This window comes from Bacillus rossius (genome assembly GCF_032445375.1).
Source record: "Bacillus rossius redtenbacheri isolate Brsri chromosome 9 unlocalized genomic scaffold, Brsri_v3 Brsri_v3_scf9_2, whole genome shotgun sequence".
NCBI classification, from domain to species: domain Eukaryota; kingdom Metazoa; phylum Arthropoda; class Insecta; order Phasmatodea; family Bacillidae; genus Bacillus; species Bacillus rossius.
This window is the reverse complement of record NW_026962013.1, coordinates 12379423-12396029: the sequence shown is the minus strand read 5'-3', so window position 1 is coordinate 12396029 and position 16607 is coordinate 12379423. Positions and strand designations below refer to the sequence as shown.

General features: G+C 42.7%; 1 protein-coding gene across 8 annotated transcripts in view; it reads right to left on the bottom strand.

Annotated features, from left to right (window-relative positions):
* The window catches only part of LOC134543354 (rap1 GTPase-activating protein 1), a 612076-nt gene that overhangs the window by 117708 nt on the left and 477761 nt on the right, over positions 1 to 16607 (bottom strand). For all 8 annotated transcript variants that reach the window (XM_063388338.1, XM_063388341.1, XM_063388339.1 and 5 more), the window contains one exon: positions 2611 to 2706. In XM_063388338.1, the coding sequence (XP_063244408.1) occupies positions 2611 to 2706 (96 nt within the window). The remainder of the gene's footprint in view (positions 1 to 2610; positions 2707 to 16607) is intronic.

Below are 16607 nucleotides of genomic sequence, written 5' to 3'. Positions count from 1 at the left end.
AGAACATTTTTTAGTATATATCAAAGCTAGGATTGATTATAAATAAATTAGTTTTTGATTTAATTTTTTTTTATTGTGTATAGAGTGGATGTGATCGAGCATTTTTTTAAAGACTGATTTTGTAGTTCTGCAAATATCACCTTATCAGTGAGTTATAGTACAACAGATTTTCCCAATCGGCTACATATACATATACATATACATACGTTGCACTAAAATTCGGCCTGGAAATTTTACTCCCATCGCGCCCAAGGAAGTTTCACTTCAAAAATTTCCCGAGACATAAGTGTAAGAAATTACGTATGGTGAAACTGAAAATATATTAATATCTAAATATCAGAGAGAGAGAGAGAGAGAGAGAGAAAAATTTGTTTAATGCTTTACAAGTGCTTAACATTAATGGTCGTGAACCTATACAAAATAAATTTTCACTGCTATTTCAAGCCTTTTTAGTCAGGTGGCAGCATCACAGTGGGAAAGTATTAGACGGACGTGCGGATCTTTGTGAATTGCTACAGGCCGGAAAAATTCGCGGATTCATTTCGTGATAGGCTGAAATTCAAACAGGTGTATAATTCTGCTGGTTCTGCTATTGACGCGCGGTAAATGAGAGACTATCGACCAAAGAAGCGTCGAATCACAAGCTACCCAGTGGAGACGCCTCACAATTTAGTAACCAATGAACACGCGTGTTTACTTGATATGTGCAGAGGATAATAGAGGCTATCCTAGAGGTCATTGAATCCGCGAATTTTTCTGGTCCCTATGAATTGCTCGGCTTGTTGAAGGACGGACGAATGGCGGACGGACGCGACGGATCATTCGAGTCCATCCTTCACGGAGCGTGATTCACAACTGCTGGCTTCGAAAAGAGCTCAGATAAGCGAGGCTGGCCCGCGCACGGAGGAACGATCCGAACCACGGCGTCTGCGTGGTCGCCAGCGTGACTGGCCCGACCTTATCGCCAGAGGAGATCCGACGGCGGAAGAGCTCGCGCGAGTATCGACCCCGATCAACTGCGATTAGGGCGCGACCTTTATCTTTTACAAACCACAACCCCAGCGTGTCCGCGGTTCCTGCAGATATTGGGAAGGACGACGGGACAGGAGCCTGAACGAGGGGTCATCACTGATGGTCACAAGGAACAGAGAACCCAATGACGTCATCTTGAATTCAACAATGTTTTTGCAACATAAAAAAGCGTAAAACATTCATAAATAAAAATTTTATTTCTTTAAATCTTGTTCTCACACGCCATGTTGTCCCCCCCCCTTTTTTTTTAGACATTCATTTTATCGTCATTAAGGGATCTTCATAAAATTTAAACACGATATTTCCTTTGAATTTGTTTTTCTAACACAAATATTTACTAACTGTTATACAATGGGTGTAAAAATTCACACAATTGTTAGTAATTATTATCACTTGCGCAACTTTTTACATACTTAGTGAATATCAGTTCAAAATATTAATTACAGAGCAACCAATGCAAAGGAGGTACCATGATGAAATTTCAGATATAGATATTAAGATAATTGCTAAAAAAAATCCACATGGTATGGGAGACTGAGCCTTAAGACATAGCACACAACTGAACAGGATGCCATATAGTATAGATTGGCTGATGCATATATTTCTCTTTAAGAAATGACAAGCGTTCAGTATTAAATTATTCTTATTTTTTATATGATCACAAACCGTAAAAAAAAAATTATCAATATAAGAATATTTTGAAAATGTCTTAAAAACCTATAAATGTGTGTTATTTGCCTTAAAGAAAGCAAACTGTAACCAGTGAATGTTACAAGATTGATGTGGTCTGAAAACGGTTGATTCCAGGATCTCTAATGTCGCTCGTGCCCCAGAACACACAAGAATACAGAATACAGAAGCGGAACCCCCCTTCCCGTCGCGAACTCCCGCCGCACACGTAGTACCCACGTAGAAAAACTATTCTGTACTTGTACAAAAGATTTCTTTGGAAACGTTGCCAAGAAATAGTTTGTAATACTTCAAGTATGATATTGTAACTTTTTACAACACGTGGCTATGCATATAAGAAATAGAATTTTTAAACATTTCGTAATTTGTCCCCAAAAACCTCAAGTTTGATTTCTTCGTGGTCAATTGTTCTTTAAAATAATGGTTATTAGAACAACAAAAAATTATACAGAAGCAATCATCTTGATAAAAATTCAGAAAACTAACTCCGCCTAGGTTCCTGTAATAAACTCATTTTAAAACAAATAACCATACAACTTTTAAAACTTAAATTTGACATAAGAGTTAAATCTCTTAAGACATTTTTGTAATAATAAAGTTAGACTAATTAAAAATTGACTATCACAGAGAGACAAATAAATGTATTTTTTTAGTTTTTAGTCAGAGATTATGTTTATTGATAGAATTTGCGTTCTCTAGGAGTTAATAAAAAAATGGTACTACACACACAAATAATAGATCAGCAATATACGATGTTAGGTAAGAGGGCTGTGGCCGAGATGGAAACAGGAGTCCCGTGCGCCTGCGATGCGCCAGCGCGGCTGCCCGCAGCACGAGCGCGTCGGGCGGTACAGCATACCCTACGGTCGGCAGGCGTCACGTACATACCTGCTGCAGGTTGGCGGGCAGCTCGCACCTCTGGTCGTCCAGGCGGCTGCTCTGCACTCGCGCCAGCAGCTCGAACAGCTGGTCCTGCGTCGTGCTCTGCGCAACGAACAAACAAACAAACAAGCGTCAGCGCCGTGAGCCTGCACAACGACCCCCTCCGCCCTTCAGGGTTCCCGCTCAGCAAGCTCTCCTCGTCGAAACGAGAAGCCTAAGATGTCAAAGTTCTGTCCCTGCCCGAACACGCCCGAATATTCACCTTCGGCCAACCTCGGGATTTGTTTAATTTTTGCGCAGGAAAAATGAATTCAAATATTAAAAGTGGTCGGTTAGGTTAGCTACATTAAAACACTTTAAAACACCATGGACGGTTAGTTAGGTTAGTACAGCTACATTAAAATAAACATAGAAATAAAAATATATATAAATAAACCCGAGGTTGGCCGAAGGTGAATATTCGGGCGTGTTCGGGCAGGGACAGAACTATATGTACATCTTAGGCTTCCCCGTCGAAACATACACGGACACTCCCGGTTTTGAAATGGTTCTATTTTCAGATAGTTATTTTCCAGTGAAAATTGACATCACTAGGGGCATGCATATTTAGCGAAACGATTCCGAGACTAGCTGAAAGTCAAAAACAACGTAGCATCGTTTGTGTGTCATGATTGCTGTGGGTTTCTTCCAGGTACATGTAGATTCTTAAACCACCAGTCACAGCTATTCAGTGCGGAAGCAAACGCGTCCTGAGCTGCTCGGCCAAATGAGGCAACGACTTCTCTCGCCGACGGCCGCCAATCACAAGGAAGAAACAGCTGGTGCGGGTATACCTTGTTGAAGTCTAACAGGCGTACAAATTTATTCGCGAAAAATGCCTGCCCCTAGGCATCGCTAATTTAAAAAAAAATCGCTACTTTATGGAGTACTTGTTACTACTTGGCTGAAAACAATTCGTTTCCATATCTGCAATAATTTTCAAGTGATTCTCACTCTAGATGGGATTATAGGAAAGTCACACCACACTACTACGGCTATTCTTACTGGAAGATATAAACGGCAAGATAATTTCACGTTTTCATTCGAAAGATAAGTAAGTCTGAAACACATACAGATTGGTTTAACTCAGATCATTGGCTCTCAGTTCTGGACAACTCTGAGCCAAAAAAACACAGAGAAGTGTGGTAAAATCACACGCAACCCAGTGACATAGCCCTGGCCAATGAGCATAATGCAGGTGATTGAGTCTACCCTGCAACGAACAGAATACTAGAAATAACCTTGGCTTCGTAGTTTCTTACAAACGTATACCAACTTCAAATCATGACAATCACAGGAATCGGTTAGGATTCTATGCACGACCTTTCGCCTTACAGTTTTAGTTCGTCTAAAGTTTTTTTTAAAATTATTATTTGTGTGTATTTATATTGATTTTACTTAAAAAAAACTCTCACCGCAAATTACCTAGGATTTACGTTTGTTATCGCTGAACAAAAATACATTTATTTTATGTAATACTAATGAGGGACCTTAAATATGATGAAATTAAAAAAAATAAAGCACAAATTGTTTGAATTGCACAGATATTTCATCTTCTATGGTAAATTTTTAATGATTTATCCTTTCAAGTTTTCTTAATATCCACGAATTACGAGACGTTCGAACCGCTTGCGCCACACCGAAAAGAGTTTTGAATCGCTGTTACGTAAAACACAATCACTGCATCGCAGGGCAAGTGTAGATTATTATAATTTCGCGGGACTTCGTGCTGAAGTGAACCTGAATAAAGTATAAAACCTCCAATAGAAACGATGCTTACGGATGCCTACGGAGGGGAAAACGAGTAAAAAATGTGACATAGTTAAAAAGTAAAAAAAAGTAACACAGTAACAGTGTCCCACAATAATGATCACATGTTAAATTAATATTATCAAATTAATCCACAAAATGCATTAACAAAAAAACTTTCATTATAAAATAATATTTTCTTTAAGTATTCCCCTTAGACGCCACCATCTACTAATTAACATAATATATGAATTCGCTACAAAGACGAAGACAATAAGAAATGTTTCAATGCACTTCAATGTACTACTGTAAAAAGTAATGTACAAAATAATATTTCAAACAATATATCAAACCGAAACCAAATCAAACTGTTGATCCGTCACTTCCACTCGCCGTGCCGCCAGAGAACGACACAGAATATTTTTGTGCTGTCATCATTTGTGGTTTTTTTTTTTTTTCGTTCTGTTAGTACTTTTTTTCCCCTTTGTTTGTTGACCATATTCCTGTTATGGAATATCATGTGGTGTTTATAGCCTGTTGACAACAGCAATTTTTTTTCTTAATTTGTGTTTTTGTCTTTTGGTTTTTTTGTAGTTTTCTTCTACAGACATACATGTGCTTAGCAATGGCGTATGTCCAAAAGCTTACATCAAGTCATGCACTCCCATTGCACAAATCTTTCAGAGATAAGACACAGAAGAGCCTTATTCCACTTTAGCAGCGAGGAAGGACGCACTCGTGGCTCTTGCAGTTAGGACTGATTTGTAGCCAATCAGGTGGCTGGACGCGCCGGGTAACGACCTGCTGAGCGGGACGGCGGTACAGCCGCGAGCAAGCAAACTTCATCGCATAACCGGCTAGATGTACAAGAATCGCGTAATCGCGTTACTTGCTAACCGTTTTTCATACAAATTAATTATTTTGAGCTGTAATGCGATATGATGGTGTAAAGATATGGCCGAGTCTTTGGGCAACAGAGTTAAGATTGGTTTTTGCCAGTAAGGCGTGTGAACAATTTTACGTGAAATGGTTAAATCCGTGTCTATAAACTCTTACAAAAAAGGGGGAAAAAAAACGCAGGACGCAAAATGTTCAAAGACCTTATTAAACACCACTTTATAAACTACATAAGACTCAAAAACGCAACGCAAGCATCATTTATAATATACATCACGTATACTCTGTCATTGTACGCACAATGACAGACAGTAACACTTTTAAATCAAATTATTGACAATTTCGCTGATACAGCTTCACTCAAAAAATAAGAAGCATTCAGTAAATAGATTATTTACGAAAAAAAAAAGAGTTACAGTTTTTCCTCGCTCACACCACGGTATGCCTAACAACTAGACTCTGTTCAAGATGAGGTGAGATTTTTTGTCAGGGAGATTTAAACATTGACAGCTCAATACTCTTTAAAAAAACTAACAAAAATTATTTATACATGATAAGCTTGTCTAGTGCTAAATTAATGTAATTTTTTTTAGAATATATCGTTGCAATATTCAGTTGTAAAGGTCCGGACGTTCCTTGCAGCAATTGTCAAAAACGTCTCACGGTATCTTGAACAGAGTGTAGAGCTAGAGCTTGCGTTAAACCTTTGTGAAAGTCGCCCAAAAAATGCAGACTTATTCAAGAAAACTCCCCGTCGTTTCAAATACCGTAGCTTTTAAATGATCACAGAATAACAGTTAGCGTCTTTCGACGCTTAAAGACTAAAATATTGGACACACGCGTATGAATATTTCTAATGTGCGAGGTAGATACGAACATAGTGTCTCAAATCCCTCATTACACTAGAGAATAGGTGTGCCTGATATCACTAACCATGAAATGGTTCACCTATATGAACCCAATATGTTTCCATACTGTGTATCTGCACAAAGATAGCGACAATAAAAAAAACAATTAAAAAGATTACGCAGGAATAATTGCCACTGTTAGAGGTAAATAATTACCCGTGTTTCCTTCTTTGTGATATTAGGAGGGCAAAAAATGTTCATCAGGAAAAATAAGACACCAATGACTACCCAGACGACTGTATTACAACGGCGTACAAGGAAATAAAATCATATGTAGGCGGCCGCTTCGAGTCTCGATTACAATCTCAAACTACGGCGTGCTGCTGAGAAGTTTGCCGTAGGCTGTTTTCGAGATAACAAACAGTTTTCCTTCCAGAGATAAGCCACCGCCGCGGCGAGCGGCCATGCGTGACGTCAGACAGATCGCTGGGAGACTTGGAAGCAATCAGATACCGCGAATGAACGAAGGATCCGTGCCGGCGAGGTTGGTAACACCTACAGAGAACCGCAATTCCAAGTGTGAATGTTTTCGTCCCTGCAGTCACGTGGTCCACCCGACCGAACGAGACTAGCTGCCGGGATCCACACCCGACTTGGAAACAACTTAGAACAGATGTCTGTCTCTCTCTACAACTAAAAAGCTATTTATTAACAAGCCTTTCGAGGCAGAACTGGTCTGGCGTGGCTTTCCTAAGGCATCGGGAAATGAATACGCCATTTCATTGAGACTTGCAGATGTTTGGAGAGGCGCCTACAATGAAAGACTGAAGAAAACCCAATCCAGCATCATGGCCACGCTCTCCCCCCTTAACCTAATTAGCCCAACCAGTGGTTGACTCAAGGAAAACCCCCCCATCCCAAGAGTACCACAAGGCGCTTAACTCGCCCGTTTCTGAGTGCGGACTCCTGGCACTTGCTCGTAAAACTCCCGAGTGACCACTTTTAAATTAAAAAAGGAATAACCCGTAAACCAGCGCGAGTCCTGCACCGCACGGCCTGAGCTCTATAAGGAAACCAGAATGCTCCCAGTCAATGATTGACCGTCCCGGCACTAGTGCCTAGATGTTTCATGGCGCTAGGGGGGTTCCCCCGGACTGTTAGCCCGGGAGCTAACGGGGTAAGCTGCCCCAGTTCAGTCGGCGTGGTCACCCCGGGAACTGGACAACCGCAGAACAAGCCCCTCAGATACCCCGCCGTCTCCTGCCCCACGGAGCTTACAGCCTTTACGGCCCAGCCGCGGTCATTTCCTGGTCAGAAGCCCCGCCTATAACCGGCCATTACCATTCCGCCATACGTGGGACCCACGGCCTGAGGGCCCGGCAGTGCTAACCCCCCCCCCCTCCCCCAGGGTAAGGAACAGTTGCATGCAAGGGTGGGGGGTCTCTTCCGCAATACCAGATGCCTCTGGCTTACAACAGAGGACTCCCCCGCATAATTACCTTACAGTATCTTTCACTGGTACCGCGTGGAGGTAGTGGGTTGCTGTTGGTGCGGATAGGCTACATATTATCATTCAGGCAACCCATCAAGTGGTGCTGTTGGATTACACCTCGGATATTAGGCTGGCAACAGAACAGACTTGACGCCTCGAATTGCGAGCACCTTCTCCCGCAGGGAGTCAGGACTACTTACTCCCTGTGCTTAACTTATGACAGTCATCAATTAGGATTTTTTTCGCAAAGAAAGCTGCGTAACACGTAACTGCCATGGGATAGAACGGTCATGACTTAGAAACATTGCAACGTCGAAATGGAAAACTTAGAAACATATTAACTAAGAAATTTATAACTTAGAATTATCACAACGAAGAAACCAATTGCTTAGAATAACGTAACTTAGAAACACACAAAGCCGAAAATTATCGAAAGCTGGAACAGGCATAAAGTAGACAAACCTATATTGTGTGTTTCACAGTTATGACAGCATCCTTCCCCTAGCGATTACTAGAGACCGGAAAAATTCGCGAAATCATTTCGCGATAGGCTAAAATACAAATCGTTATACCTCAGTGCTGCCTCTGCTATTGGTTCACAACTCACCTGGATGGCTGTGGGCCAATGAGAAACACCCAACCAAAGCTTTATCGAATCACAGTATGATACGCTGGAACGTCTCACAAGACAGCAGCCAATGATTGGGTGGCATTTGACCGAGTGTACGTAGAACTATGGAGTTCATCCTGCAGGTCATTGAACCCGCGAATTTTTCCGGTCCCTAGTGATTACACGTCGCGGTGGCCCCTTTCACGAGGAGGCGGCGTGCGGCGACGCCTCTTTCACCTGGGAGCGGGACTGCAGCGTTGCGACTTCAAGAGCACCGTGCGTGGCAGGGAACATGAACGTAACAGCCTTCTTTCATTTCATGCTATTGGCACCGACACAAGAGTAAAGCTTAAAATAATAACCACGCATAATACAAACCTTTAATTTACAGCCGCTTCAAACAAACTAAACAATCTAAGAGTTGCTGCGCAAAAGTCAGAATTATCTTCGACCTGACTAAATAAATACGCCTCTGAAATGGGAAGAAAATTAAGTGAACAATCGGCGGTTCAAACGAAGTTATCTTCTCAGAGTATGCTCCAGCAGACACAAAATAAACCGACCTCTCTTCAGACCAACTCGATTGCGACGGAGAAATAATTTATATCAGTACAGGCGAACTCTTTAATTATAAAAAAAACAAACTTAGCTTGTATTTTATTTGACGCAGCGAAGGAGTAGAAAAGGACCTTGTCTTAAACAAAGCAACGGTACGACGGCACGAGGGGAAAAACAAAACATGGCCTAGTTAGCAAGGACAGTGCGTCTTTTCAGCTCTCCGGATTTGTTAATTCCGAGGAAAGTGATTTAATTAAGACGTGGGGCCCACATAAAAACAAGATCGAGGAGGAAGTGGGGGTGGGGGGTGGAGGGGAAGAAGATGCTCTCGCTTCTGAACTAATTATCTCCTCGCGGTGTTTTCGGTGAAAAGGAGGGGAGGAGAGTGGGAGAGGAGATATCTATCTCTCTCTCCTCCTCTCTCAGGTGATCCTAGAGTTGCAGAGAGGTCAGCAAGGCCCCGGGAGCACGTGTAGCCTTCCTCTAGTCGACACGGCCCGGCTTCATCTCGACAGGTCGCACGATGCAACTAATCGATCATCGATCTCGCCGAGAGCAGCCAGTCATCGCGGCAACGAAGCTCTCGTTACTCGGACGCACCGTCGCTGAACCTCGTGGCTGAGGAGGTGGCAGAGGGAGGGGGGGAACTAATAATCAATAAGCGTGCGCTGCGTGCAACCCCGCCATTAAACACGATCCGAGCCCTTTTTTTTCTCTCTTTCTTTTAGTGATGGTGTTCCTTATTTACATGTTTCCCGTCCCGGGCCAGAACTCGGCAATCACCCCCTCTCGCGTTTTCAAGCTCTTTAGTTTTTATCTGGAAAGGAATTTTCTGTAAGTTATTATTCGCGTGACATAGCTCTGTACAATGTAAACATGTCTAAACACGCAATGTTGGTTATTTAATTTTTTTATGACATTATTTTGCGTTGAAGGGCCAGCCTGGTAAGGGGTGTATTTTTTGTGTTAGTAAGGCGGGGTCATAAGTGCGACGCTCGCTGGTGCTTCTAGCGCGGTGTCGCCTCTAAGCATAAGGCTATGAAATGGCGCTAGATGACAGAGAAATGAAGATAAACGTGTAAAGCTTTTTTTTTTTTTGAGCTTTCAAGAACCTGTACCGAAAGTTTCGTGCCTAAAAATTATTCTGAAACACGGAAAAAGAAATATCTCATCCGCCCTCAAGGTATTTTTTAATGCTTACTCGGATATCTTGGGCATTTCATAAATCGCGGGGTTTCTTACTGAAATTCTGCCCACCGCGTGCGTATGTGCCCAGTTAGGCTTAGGCCTTGAGGAGTATCCCTGCAGATTTATCAGTACAGCTCTTTTGTGTTTTTTTTTGCATGGTCATAAACCTTGACACCATAAACTTTGGGCGAATTTCTTTCAGCTGCATGTCGATTGTTAAACCACCAATCAAAGCTATTCAGTGCGGAAGCAAACGCGTCCTGAGTGGCTCGGCCAAATGAGGCAACGACTTCTCTCGCCGACGGCCGGCCAATCACAAGGAAGAAACCGCTGGTGTGAGTATAACTTGTTGCAGCCTTTTATGCGTACATATTTATTCGCGAAAAATGCCTGCCCCTAGTGATCACTTGCGTGACCAGTGACGGAACTGGTCGGACGAAGCCGTGTGCAGCGATGCCAGCGCCAGCCACGCCTCCTCGACCTGCGAAGGACACGGGGCGACCCGAGCAGCTCTCTGATTGGCGGGACGGAGCGTCCACGCACCGCCCAGACACGACGCGCGTCGAAGAAAGCCATCTCATTCCCAGAGAGCGAAACAGGGCGCCTCTGCGCGAGAACAACTGACAGATTGTTCCGACCTTAACGGCCGGCATTCTCACATTCCCCTCCTACATTTGCGCCCTAACAGGGTAGTGTGGGAGTAACTTCCAGTTAGTTTTATATACATTCCAGAGCTATAATGTTAAACAGAACTGTTAGGGATCACACCCTGTTGTTTGATCGGGAAGGTATTAGAGCTTCGGCAATGACCAGCGGCTGGGACCACCAACCCAGCATAGTCACCACCTCAGCCTCGTTCCTCGCTCAGCTGACCAGGCAGTTGGCTGTGTCCTGAGCCCTAAGACTTTACATCACTGCTGGAGCCTTCCCCGATCCACCACATCACGCTGCGACCCAGTGAACCCGTGGTCCGGTGGAGGCCTAGTTGTCCGGGCTAGTACTGGAGCTGTGTCGTCGCTCACCACGTCGACTCCGCATCGCGCTAGGGAACCCTTGGAGCCTGCTCCAAGCGATCGGAGCACCCCCACCAAGTACGAGTCCTACCCAATCAGAATCCTGGGCCTTAGAGAAAACCTCGGCGGGACTCCATTCAATCGCGCGAGAACTGACAGCGGGTCCTCGCCACAGAATAAACAACCACTCACGGCAGTGGGAGTGAACCGTCGGCGCCAACAGCGTGCTACAGACTTGACCATCGTGGCCAATCAACAGTCGGAAAGCCATTAATTAGTGGGCAGTATTTAAATAATTACTAAACTTACGTTAGCTAACTTCTAAATAGTTTAATTTATGAAGACGAAGATTTTACGTAGTGAAATAAAATAAAGGCAGCTACGTGTAATGCAGAACACACTAAGACGGAGAAATTCGTACTACATATGCAACCAGCGCGCGGGCCAGTACGATCGGTTGCCTACCAACCAGTTGTTCCCAAGGCAGCAGAGCAAAGCGACAGGCAGAAACTACAGAAAACTTCATTCGTGCAAAAAAAAAATTATTTTGAAACTTTTTTCCCCCTTGTTTGGCAAACGAAGATTTTGCAAAAAAATTCCGTCTTAAACATTTTTTTTTGGTCAATAATGCGCGTCTGAGAAAGTTATGAAAAATTACGTCAAGGAATTCGCAAATAAACCAAAATTTGAACTGAAGTAACAGAACTAGCAGCACAAATTACATTCATCACATTTTTAATTCAAATGGTTACATGGTTCAATTAAAAACTCGCCGCAATTGAAAATAATCGCAAAGGTAACAAACAAAAATTCGAGAGCAAACGAACAAGCTAGTTGGGAATTCAGGGTTAAACACGGGATGATTAAAACAATTAGTCACAGTAGAGGGATGCGATCGTGAGCCAATAAGAGGCCACGTTTATGTGAACGAATTATAGTTGAAGAACGAGTCAACCATCAAGCGGTTCGAAGATTGCAATGATACGGAAGGGGGGGAGGAGGAATTGAAATTGACTTTTCCGTTAATTAACACTCGACCCAAGCCGAACTACTTATACGAGGGATTTAGGTTTGTGTAGGGTACAGAATGAGTCTGAATTCGACCGACAAAATAAGTTGAAACTCATGGTCTAAAGTCTTTGAAGTTGGGGCCGAACAACGTTTTTTTTTATTGTAAATAATCGATAACGCATTCCAGATTGAACACTGACCTCTGGATTATGTTTTATTGAATGGAGTTCTAAGCCCCCCCCGCGAATTTCGTTACTTGTTGCAGATTTATTAATTTAAATATTTGGGGTAAACACCTTTATTTTACGCATACTTTGGTGACGTGTTACAACCCCCAATTATTTCAAAAAAAATTATTTTGCGACAGTGAGAAAAATTCGCGGTGGTTGTAAATATTAATTTATATACACATAATCCAGACGCTCGGTGTGCCATCGTAAATCTTTCTCCATTATTTTCAATAAAAATTATGTTTAGCTCCAACTTCAAAGACGTGTACTAGCACTGGGAAGAACTTTAGACCGTAACTCGCGTAGAAGTTTTCAAATTATTGTGTCGCGATGATCCTGCAGCGGAAGTCTGTAGGTCAAATTCAGACACGCCCTGCATAGTTAGATAATTATGAATAACAATTTGTCCAATTAATTATTCGTGTTTGTTTTGTGGTCAAAAATATTGTTTATATAAGTAAGTTTTGATTCATGTACTTAGGCGCATCCTTATTATTTTTTTTTAAATATTTTTTCTCCATAATTCTCTTGTACGTTATGGGCAGTTTTTCACGTTATTTTAATAGAGTTTTGTGCCTGGCTGCTAAACGATGTGCTCATCTCAAAAACATTCACACAAGGACTCTTGTAGCGAACCTCACTCGACCCTTGCCGCGGTTATAGAGACGACACAATCCACGGCAAGACAATCCCATGGCCCATGGCATGGTGGGGAATCGGGGGGGGGGGGGGGAAGGCCTTTCCAGAACGCGAGTCCAGTGTGAATCAGTCCGCCACCTTGCGGTCAACAGCGAGAGACGTTTGCCTCTGGAAAGGGTTGGGGAAAGTAATGAATATTTCAACTTCAGAGGACTCTGCCTATCTGGGCACACAAACGGTGTGCTGAGCTTCAGAAACTGTTTTAAGATATCAGAGTGTGGGGCATGTTTACGAAACGCTCTATGAATTCGCCGAGTACGGAATTAGTGGTTCTGTTCCCGTGTCTTCAGTAGGGCGAAAATGGCTTGAAACCCCCGGTGGAGATGCTCGAAATACCTCGCGGGCTGGTTACCGCTGCCCGTTTTTTGTTATTATAACACATGTAATAACAAACACACTTGTATATAGTGCGTCCTACAATTAGTGCTCAAACGAAAAAAAAAAAAAAAACATTGAGCCCCGGGCTCCAAACAATGCAGAAGGTTTTTTTTAACTTTTCCTTCAAGGTAATACCGAAAAAACTTGTAAATAATTTAAAGGCAAATGTATGTATGTATATGTGTTAATAGTTATTTTTTTCTAAATATGTCTTCCCTCTTGGTAAAAGAGCGGTGAGTGCTGGAGTACCAAATATTACTGTGCAATCCCATGTAAAAAAATGCACAAATAAAGACTTTTGAACTGAACTGAACTGCGCAGGACCTTTGAATATATATACTGTATAGAAGTCGCGAATATATATACTGTATATAAGTCGCGAGTGGATAGGATTTACTCAACGTTTTTTCAGAAGCGTATGATGAGCAGCTTGGGAACTTCACCGCTGCAGTGCGCTGCCGTAACGCCCTGTATCGTCTTAGTTGCTATTTACACGTTAGAGCGCAGCACTGTCGCCCGCTGTCATTCCCCGCACCTCCCATCCATCATTCACTGCAGCTCCAGGTCGTTCAACGGGAGGGGGAAGGGGTGTTTGAAGAGTTCGACACTTGTCCGCTAGGGACCGCCACAAGTCGATGCCCTAGAGATATGTGGCGATTGCGGCGGTGAATCAACCAACTACCTCAAAACCGTGTTAGAAATTTTAACCTCGGCTGGCGACTTCTATACAGTATATATATCGAAAGGCAGGACGGGCCGGGAGCGAGTGGCCAGGGGAAGAGGGGGCTGGCATCCCGGAAGCGCGCCGCGTGAGGGCGCAGGGGTCGCGCTGCGCCGTGATCCGCGCCCCTGATCGCTATCTGCGGGGCGCGGCCGCACGCCCCCGCCATCCAGGGCGCGACAGATACCCACCCCCCTCTCCCTCCGCCCTCCACCCGAGGCAGGTTACAAGGGGGGCCCGCCCCCACGGTGTTGCCCGCCCGTCGGAACCCCCCAACGGCGTTCAGGCAGATCGCGGTCCGCGGGGGAAGGCGACCACGCCTGGCATCGCGCTCCGTGCCTCGACCCGCCTCTGCGATCCAACCCCGCGGCATCACCGAGCAGCCCCTAGTGGCTCCGACACACGCGCCAGCAGAGAAGCTTGGCACATCCTCCCCTCCCCGGCTTATTTTCATTATTAGTTATTACGCCTGTTTTTATAAGTCAGTGGACATCAATATCATCATGTTTCAAGTTTTGAAATCTCTGTAACGCTACAATGAAATGACTTACCAAAAAACTAAAATCAAAACATGAATTCCTTTAGAAGTGCATGGTTGTGTAACTATAATTTGTATGAATATTTGGTTTATTCTTATGATTCATAAGACTGTTTATTAAGAAATGCAATGTTCAATATATACATATATATATATAAAAAGCGTATACGCGTATATGTTGAGAACCAGCCCTACGGCTGAACTGTATGTAAGTCAGTGAACAAACAAAAAAAAATATTTTGAATGGCGCAAAAATTTAACTGACGAAGGAAAAAAAAAAAGATCCTCTCAAGTACTGAATAGCGGTCAGCATGTCTGTGCAGTCTATCCTGGTGCCAGGAACAGGAAATCCATCACACTGTGCTCATCGCGTTTTTAAGTCTTCTAAATCGATTTTTTTTTTACACATTGGTTTCGATTCAGTTAGTGCGTTCTTGGGAGACCTGCATTGTGCATCCTAAGAACAGCGGCCGAAAGATTATTCAGAAAAAAAAAAAGAAAGGAAAGATCGCCGCGGAAGTTTTTGTCGCAACGGGAGAAACGTATCGTGTAACACCGGCCTCACAGCTCGTTCGGATCGCCCGCCAGTTCGTGCTCTTAGCAGCACGTGACCCTGCGCCCAGACCTCGTCCGTGCCGTAAGCCCCTTACAGGTTTTTGACGTGACGTCTAATAAATCGATGAACGCCGGCTGCACGCACGAAAAAGTGTCCCGTTACGCACATTTTCCATTACGCTTTGTCCTGTTACGCACATTGTCCCGTTACGCACATTGTTCCGTTGCGCTGTGTCCCGTTACGCTCATTGTACGCTTGCGCCGCATCTATCTCTCTTCCACTCGACTGTTTATAAAGTGAAGTGAAAATTTAATGTGGTTTTCATTGCTTATTACAACAACAATTTCGGCAATATAAGTTAATTATTCTTGCATTTAAAAAAAATCTGATTACTAGTATAATTACAAGTATTTATTCTTTTATTATTAAAATAAAAATGATTCAATTTTATTCATAAAGTATGCAATCATTTCATCAATGTTTTGTTATGACGTTGTCACGTTAAACTATCGTCCGTAAACCAACTTTACAGACAACCAATTTTTTTTTTTTTTATTGAATCATACTCGGATGTCACGTCCGGTAGACGTGGTCAGTTGTAGACGGCCACGTAAAACCCACAGCACGCGGGGGAACACGGGAGGAATGTCTACGGCCTAGCGAAGGGAAAATCCCAGCCATCATCTGCAGTGACTTGGGACAGTCAAGGGAAAACAACAAACATCAGAACGTCCAGACGCAAGTACAACCTCGTTTCTCCCGAATACGAGCCCACACTTTTTTTGTGTATATTCAACATAAATATTCATGTAAAATTACAGACATTTTTTTAAATTTGTACATTTACACAAAAACGACTGTATCTCTACACAATAGTGTTCGCTGTAATACTGGGTTCGGATTCTTACCCGGGAATTTATGCTTTGTGTCGTCCCAGTACCTCCAATAGTTTGAGTTATTTGTAAACCGTTCTCTGAAATAGCTTTGCAGCATTAACTGAGAATTAATAAGCACCGTAAAAAAAAAGTCAAATTGTTGAATATTCGATTATAATCTTTTCCATGGATTAAAAAAATTGCTCGAATGAAAAATTTTAAATATAAAATTATGCGCCAAATTCGTAAGAAATACTCAGTTATATTTCGAAAAACGTATTTCATATATTAAAAAATCTTTTGTAAAAGTATATTAACTCATCAAAAAGAAATTGTAAAAGTGCATTCTAAGAACAAAAAAAAAATGGTACTTTATTTTTACTTCCATGGTGTGTAACGACCAAATTTTAAAATGCATGATAGGTCTACTTCATAAAGTTTAGTGTATAAATTGGCGTGTACCTTCCATAAAACCGTTAAGTTACACGACACAAACTATTATTTCGCATCACTTACGTAACATTTTACAACTCGCAAATAATGTTTAGTAACCATGCGGAGAGAAAACGCGCGACCAAACAGCAAATGCCAAAGATAAAAT